This window comes from Microtus ochrogaster, linkage group LG2 (genome assembly GCF_000317375.1).
Source record: "Microtus ochrogaster isolate Prairie Vole_2 linkage group LG2, MicOch1.0, whole genome shotgun sequence".
Lineage (NCBI taxonomy): Eukaryota > Metazoa > Chordata > Mammalia > Rodentia > Cricetidae > Microtus > Microtus ochrogaster.
The window spans coordinates 6,612,670-6,620,369 of NC_022028.1; the positions used below are offsets into that span (position 1 = coordinate 6,612,670).

General features: G+C 45.8%; 1 protein-coding gene across 4 annotated transcripts in view; it reads left to right on the forward strand.

Annotated features, from left to right (window-relative positions):
- Positions 1 to 7,700, forward strand: part of Adgrf5 (adhesion G protein-coupled receptor F5) — a 94,316-nt gene that overhangs the window by 84,473 nt on the left and 2,143 nt on the right. For all 4 annotated transcript variants that reach the window (XM_013350994.2, XM_013350993.2, XM_005359794.2 and 1 more), the window contains 5 exons: positions 1,550 to 1,729; positions 3,156 to 4,559; positions 5,641 to 5,682; positions 5,774 to 5,833; positions 6,860 to 6,944. In XM_013350994.2, coding sequence (XP_013206448.1) covers positions 1,550 to 1,729; positions 3,156 to 4,559; positions 5,641 to 5,682; positions 5,774 to 5,833; positions 6,860 to 6,944 — 1,771 coding nt within the window. The remainder of the gene's footprint in view (positions 1 to 1,549; positions 1,730 to 3,155; positions 4,560 to 5,640; positions 5,683 to 5,773; positions 5,834 to 6,859; positions 6,945 to 7,700) is intronic.

The following is a 7,700-nucleotide window of genomic DNA, read 5'->3' on the forward strand; positions in this document are numbered from 1 at the left end:
CGCCCGGCCCCCAACGCATTCTTTTTAAAGTGTTAGAAATGTCGATAGTTAGAAAGCAGATGTATACAGATAGATGATATGATATAATCTGTTGTCTTAGTCAAGATACTCCAGGAATAAAAGGAGACAACTTTTTTATTTTATAATAGCATTTTTATTATTAAAATATAATCACAAAATTCTGCCCCATTCTCTTTCCTTTCTCCAATTCTTCCCAATGCCTCACATTCCCCTTTTCTCTTTATATGTTCATGCATACACACATACATACACGCAACCTTTTCAATCCCTTCACTGTTGCTTGTATGTGTATGATTTCAGGGATGACCACTTGATACTGGATGACTATTTAGGAAACTCATCCCTTGGGTAGACTACTTCCTCTGTTCTGAATGTTTCTTAGTTGCCTGTAGTTCTTTGTCCAGTGTTGGGAACTCCATGAGATTTCCCCTTTACATGTCAGCGTGTCTACTGTCGTCCTTGTGAAGGTCTTGTTGTGGCAGTCATATGACAGAGGTACCATGGGTGAAGCTTCCTTTGTCCTTTCTAGGAGACACAGTCTCACAGCTGAGTTCCAAGTCCCCTGGCTCTTACACTCTTTCCATTTCTTCTTCCTCAGTGTTTCCTGAGCCTTGAGCACAGGAGTGGTGTTGTAGATGTAGCTCATGGGCCGGATGCCCCGTGATTCTCTGTGTTTTGACCAGTTGTGGGCTTCCGTGATGGTTTCTGTCTATTTCAAAGAGAAGTTTTGTTGGTGAGGGTTGGAAATTACACGTATCTGTGGCTATATGGGTAAGAATGTAAAATGCAGTTAGGGATTATGTGGTTTAGTGAAGTGGTGGTCTATGGTTCTTCTCTAGGATCTGTGACCTCCGTAGCCCCAGGGAGTTGACTAGGTTTCTAGCAGCAGGCATAATTTCCAATTTCCTTCCTGTTGAATGAGCCATCATTCCAATTAGATAATAATTGGTTACTGTCAAGATGGGAGTGCCATTATTTCAACCATCTTGCCATCTTGGTCTTTTGTGAGGGCCATAGGCTTCACAGTTGCATTGCATAAGACTGCAGTTGGCTTCACTCCCTTGCACCTTGCATCGTATGTACTTCTTTTATTTAAATCTCAGAACTATGAAAGTAAAAGAGGGCACTCTTAATAATTATACTGCGATAACAGATATAGAACAAAGAAATAGGAGGGACAATCGTATTCATACTAGGAAGCATCAGTAGTATAGGGGGAAAAGTCCAGTAGATGTGTTTCCATGTGGACAATAACAAGTTTATTTTACTTTAACTCTGAAGCAATCACATATATTGTTCCTTTGTTTCTAGTGGGATTTCAGGTGGCATATGTTTAGCCCTTGGCTCTCTATGCATGCAATCTTAATCTTTTTCCATCCTGAGAGGCATGCACAGATAGTTTAAGGGGTGAAGGCTTTAACTTACCGTATATACTATTGATTATGGGCATTGAGAAAAAAGGAGAGCACAACTCCAAGATCACCAGAATCAAAATATCTTCATTTATTCTGGCATTTTTTTAAACTAGGCTTTGATCAAGAGCCCCTCCCAGGACCAGAAGCTCCCTGCGTACCTGAGGGACCTTTCCGTTAGCGCTGGGAAGGAGGAATGGGATATCCGCTCGTCTCCAGGAAGCCTGGGCGCCGTCATCAGCATCCTTGATTTGCTCTCAACAGTTCCAACCCAAGTGAATTCGGAAATGATGAGGGTAAGTGTACTTAAGTCCTGTGGGAGTTTCTTGAGGGGCCTTGCTTTCCCACACCTCTGGACTTGTGTTCAAGAAGCATTCCTTCTTCCCATGCAGACGCATGTTCAAGAGCACTGATTTGGATAGGAGGCTAGCACAGATGCTTTGCAGGCTGTGGCTTCTAGATCAGGGGGTTCTCCATGTCTTTAAAGAATCTCTGTTTTCATTTCTTCGTTTAAATAGAATGAATTCCTACTAGTTTTTAGGAAAAGCAGGAATAAAAGGGTTACAAAATATGTGCAAGGTGGGTATGATGGTGTCAGCTTGGCACCTCGGAGGCAAGGCATTTGGCACACTTGTGAAAGACTGGCCAAGTTAAGGTCATCTTCAGAGAAGGTATATGAGGTTGTTTTCATTAAATAATTAATATAGGAAGTTTCATATTATTTGTGGGTGGCATTATTCCCTAGGCTAGGGATCCTGACTTATATAGGAGTAGAAGATGTGAGTGAGCCCTTGCATGCATGTGTTAATCCATTGCACTCTGCTCTTGACCATGGATATAGTGTGTGTCCGGTTCTCTTAAACTCCTGCCACTGCCACTTCTATGCCACAGCAGGCTGTAATCTGGAATTGTGGGCCCCTACATAGTTCATTTGATGCTCAGGGCTAGAGTATGTCTTCTGATACTTTCTTGTGCTGGTGACATGCCACCTACCATAAAGCCTTCACAGGTTTATGACTTAAAAAAAAAGTCAGCCAAGAGCCTGGGGAGATGTTTGTACAGTATTTATCAAGCAAGCATGAGAGTCTGAGTTCAGTCTCTAGAACCCATGTTGAAAAGCTGGGCACAGGGCTTGACTCCCAGTGCTGGGGAAGCAACAGGAGGATCCTTGGAGTATACCAACCATGTAACCACACTGAACCAGTGAGCTCCACATTCAGTGAGAAACCCTGTAACCAATGTGAAGGAGACCAAGTATTAACCTCTGGCCTCAGTACCTTCACACACACATACATATGTGCACACATAGCCACACATGAACATGCATACATATACAAAAATAAAAAAAGAAAGAGAGGGAGGGAGAGAGAGAGGGAGGGAGGAAGGAAGGAAGGAAGGAAGGAAGGAAGGAAGGAAGGAAGGAAGGAAGGAAGGAAGGAAGGAATTCCTACCCAGCCAGCTAAGTAGGTCTTAGTAGTGAGGGGGGAGATTTTCACAGTCATTGTTACTAAATGTTCAGAAAAGTCCCGCAGTTTTATGGTTCCTGCCTCTGCCATGTTCCGTTGTGAGAAAGCAGGGGACAGATGTGCTTGTGGCGCATCAGATTCTCTGCTCCCTACCCTTACTTATCTACCCCAACCAGTATTCAGAGAAATGTTATTTTCTCTCTTAATTTAAAAAGTGGTTTGGTTCCCTCCACCCCTCCTTCCGTGTCACCTGCAGGATGTGCTTGCCACCATTAACGTCATCTTAGACAAGTCCACCTTGAAGTCCTGGGAGAGGTTACTGCAACAACAGAGCAACCAGAGCTCCCAGTTCCTGCATTCGGTGGAAAGGTTTACCAAAGCACTGCGGTTGGGAGACAACACCCCTCCGTTCCTCTTCCACCCTAACGTTCAGATGAAGAGCATGGTGGTAAGACGTGGCCACCCTCAGACCTACGAGCAGAAGTTTGTCTTCACAGACTCTGACTTGTGGGGCGATGTCGCCATTGATGAGTGTCAGCTGGGAAACTTGCAGCCCGACTCATCCATTGTCACTGTGGCCTTCCCGACTCTCAAAGCCATCCTCGCCAAGGATGGACAGGAAAAGGCATCTTCCAACAGCTTGGTGATGACCACTACTGTCAGCCACAGTATCATCAAGCCATTTAAGATTTCCATGACTTTCAAGAACAACCATCATTCAGGTGGCAAGCCACAGTGTGTCTTCTGGAACTTCAGCCTCGCCAACTACACAGGGGGCTGGGACAGCAGCGGGTGTTCTATGGAGGAGGATGGCAGGGACAATAGGGACAGGGTCTTCTGCAAGTGTACCCACCTGACATCATTCTCCATCCTCATGTCCCCAGACTCCCCAGATCCAGGATCTCTTCTAAAAGTCCTTCTGGATATCATTTCTTACATTGGGCTGGGCTTTTCCATCTTCAGCTTAGCGGCCTGTATAGTTGTGGAAGCCATGGTGTGGAAATCGGTGACCAAGAACCGAACTTCCTATATGCGCCACATGTGTATAGTCAACATCGCCTTCTGCCTTCTGATTGCTGACATCTGGTTCATTGTGGCTAGTGCCATCCACGACGGCCACTACCCACTCAACGAAACAGCCTGCGTGGCTGCCACCTTCTTCATTCACTTCTTCTACCTCAGTGTCTTCTTCTGGATGCTAACACTGGGCCTCATGCTTTTCTATCGTCTGATCTTCATTCTACATGACGCCAGCAAGTCCACCCAGAAAGCCATTGCCTTTTCCCTCGGCTATGGCTGCCCCCTCGTTATCTCATCCATCACAGTGGGGGTCACGCAGCCCCAGGAAGTCTACACGAGGAAGAATGCATGCTGGCTCAACTGGGAGGACACCAGAGCACTCCTGGCTTTTGCCATCCCAGCACTGGTTATTGTGGTGGTGAACGTGAGCATCACAGTTGTGGTCATCACCAAGATCCTGAGGCCTTCTGTCGGAGACAAGCCCGGCAAGCAGGAGAAGAGCAGCCTGTTTCAGATCAGCAAGAGCATCGGGGTCCTCACGCCTCTCTTAGGGCTCACGTGGGGGTTCGGCCTCGCCACAGTGATCCAGGGGAGTAGTGCCGTGTTCCACATCATCTTCACCCTGCTCAACGCCTTCCAGGTAAGCCAGATAGCCAAGCACCAGCATCTCAGGAAATGCCCTTTCTCGTGGGATGAACTAATGGTAGAAACACAAACAAGAGGAGGAATGGGGAAGGGTTTGGACACGCTGGAGGTCCAAGTGTCGGGCAGCAGTAATTACAAGCACTCAGGGAGACTAAGGGACACAATCCTCTGCCTCCATGGAACCTTGAACCTTTTATCACCTATGTTATGACTTGGTCTCAAATGTCCCCATAGTACAATTAGGAGGGGAGTCATCATTCTAAACTAGATGTTGCTGTTTACTCAAGATAATCTTTCCCTAGTCTTATCTCCTACGTAAGAAGGGCACTGCCACTAAGTCAAGTCACGGCTCCACGTAGTCTCTGCATGCATCAGCAAGCTGAGGCTTCCTGTGGGTCACCGAATCTCCCTGTCTAATAAAGACCTTGATCCAAGGTCGATTCTCAAAAGTCAGTTGAAGGAAATAGATACTGGGTACCACATAGTTCCTAAGGAAAGATAGGTTGAAGAACAAACACCCTGTATATACCAATCTATTGTATTCTGCTCAGCTGAAAACATTTCTTTGCTTTTCTGTGGTACCTAGTACACACACACACCTGGTACAGCGGAGGCCAGTTTGTCAGATGAGCTGTAAGAGAAAGAGGGACGCCATGAAGCATCTTGCTCCTGGATGCTTGTGGCAAAACCATACGAATCCCAACACCTACCAATCATGTGTTGTGGGCCTCAAGGTTCTTACCTAATGGTTTTCAAGTCATACTTCCATGGAAAGAAATGTCTCATCCCACGATGGTCTTCACAACCTAGGGGTGTAAATGAGGAATAATGTAGATTAAAGAAGTGTATTAGCATAGCCCTGTCCACGGTTGGAGGGAAAATAGGAATTATTTCCCTAGTATCCATCATTTAAGGCTCCTCACTGGGTCACTACTGTGTCCCTTCATGTCCTGGACTCATCACATCCACTCAGATGGGGAAGAAGGTGGGGGCCGACTCAACACCTGCTGCTGGATGCTTTCTGGGGAACTGGGTGATGACGTTCCATTAAAATCAGTCCTCAATCCTTCCCACAGGGGCTCTTCATTTTACTCTTCGGCTGCCTCTGGGATCAGAAGGTAAGGACAACGATAGCCCTTGTTTCTGGCAATATCTAGCCTGCCAAATGCAGCCTATTGAGTTGACACTGGTGTCTTTTAAACCGTGCAGGTGCAGGAAGCTCTGCTGAATAAGTTTTCATTGTCAAGATGGTCTTCTCAGCACTCGAAGGTAAGCCTGGTCCTGAGGAGGCTTCCTGGTTCACACATGGACTCTGTTAATGTGATACCAGGAAGGAGACTAGCTGTTGCCTTGGGATCATGATCAGCTGGGTGAAACATAAGCAAAGCCTCTGCTTCCATGACTAATTTCAGCACAGATTATTTCATAATTGCCGCTTCTTGCCACAGTATTCTGGTTCAGTGTGCTGTGCATGTCTCTTTAAGATGTGACTCCACAGCTCTTAATGGCAGATCATCTGATGGGGGCATCTCAGCCAGAGTGGTGCATAACTGTAATTCCAGCACTCAGTAAGATCTCCATAAGCTGGAGGCTAGCCTGGGCTACTGAGCAAGTAACTCCAGGGCAGCTAGGTCTGCATAGTGAGACCCAAAACCAACAACAACGTTATAGAGTTCTTTAGGGAAAAATCAAATTCTCAGTGAGAAGCTTCTGGGTAGAATTCAAGGAATTAGAAGACAACAATGTAAGAAATAATAATGAAATTTTTTATGGTTCATTTTTTTAGATCGTAACTGTTCTCCTTCAATTGACTATCTTTTGTATGTCAAAATATACTAGAAAAACTAACAGTAAAGTTAAAGTAAAAAAAAAATGTTCACAAAACAGTAAGACATGCATTTAAACAAGGATAAAACTTAGCTTGTGATTCATGTGTAAAAAGAGCTAAACTGGTTTCTTAGCAAAGAAAACTAAAATAGAGAGGGGGAGGGGAGGAAAGGGAGAGAGAGAGGGGGGGAGAGGAGAGAAGGAGGCATGCAGAGAGGGGGAAGGGAGGGAAGGAGGGAAGGAGGGGGGGAAAGAAGGAGTGAGAACATAATTCATATATATTTGCAAACTATTTATTCAGTTCAGGGAGTACCGCTTGACCTAAGGAAGAGATAGGATTAGACACCCAGGAAGTGACCACTAGATGGCAGCAAATTGACCCCCCCCCCCCACACACACACAAAGGAAGCCAAATAGCTCTGGTCTCCAGGACTTGTTTGATGACTGTCTTTTCCCTCTTTCTCCTAGTCAACATCCCTGGGTTCATCTACACCCGTGTTTTCTATGAGTTCTCCAATATCCAGAAGATTTAATAATCTTTTTGGTAAAACAGGTATGTAGTGATTACCAGGTCCTCCCTGGTGGACCAGATCACACTGACCCTGACCTAGCACCCCGACTTCCACCCCCACTTCGTGGCACGGATCTAAACAACCTTGTTTAGGGGAGAGGTTTAATTCAGGAACTTGCTTATACGTTCACAAGCGACCAGGAGCTTGCTAAAGAAGTGCAGCTTCTCTCCATGGCAACTAATGTAAATTCATGAAGGTTTTCAGAAACTTGAGAGTCCTCAGAGGTCTGTCTATCCAATATGAGCAGTGTCTGCAAGCTTCTGGGCTTGTCCAACACGAAATTCTTTTTATCATGTTAAGTAGACATATCACTTTTCTGTGTCACGTGAAAAATAAACATGGAAAATCAGATTGTAGGATTCAACTCAGCACTGCTCCTCCCACTCACAGAGAACACTGACTTTACGCATTGCCATCTACAAACTGTCCAAGCTGGGTAGTCTACTGGATCATCATAACTTCTACCTGGGAAATAGGGAATAAACAGTGCTAATGATTTCAGAACTGGTCTTAGCTAATCAGAATGTAAATCCAGTCCCATCATGCCCTGACAAGACAGCCCATCACAGTCTGCACCACGGGACAGTCCTGTCATGCCCCATGGGACAGTCCTGTCATGCCCCACGGGACAGCCCATCACAGTCTGCCCCACGGGACAATCCATCACAGTCTGCCCCACGGGACAACCCATCACAGTCTGCCCCACAGGACAGCCCATCACAGTCTGCCCCACGGGA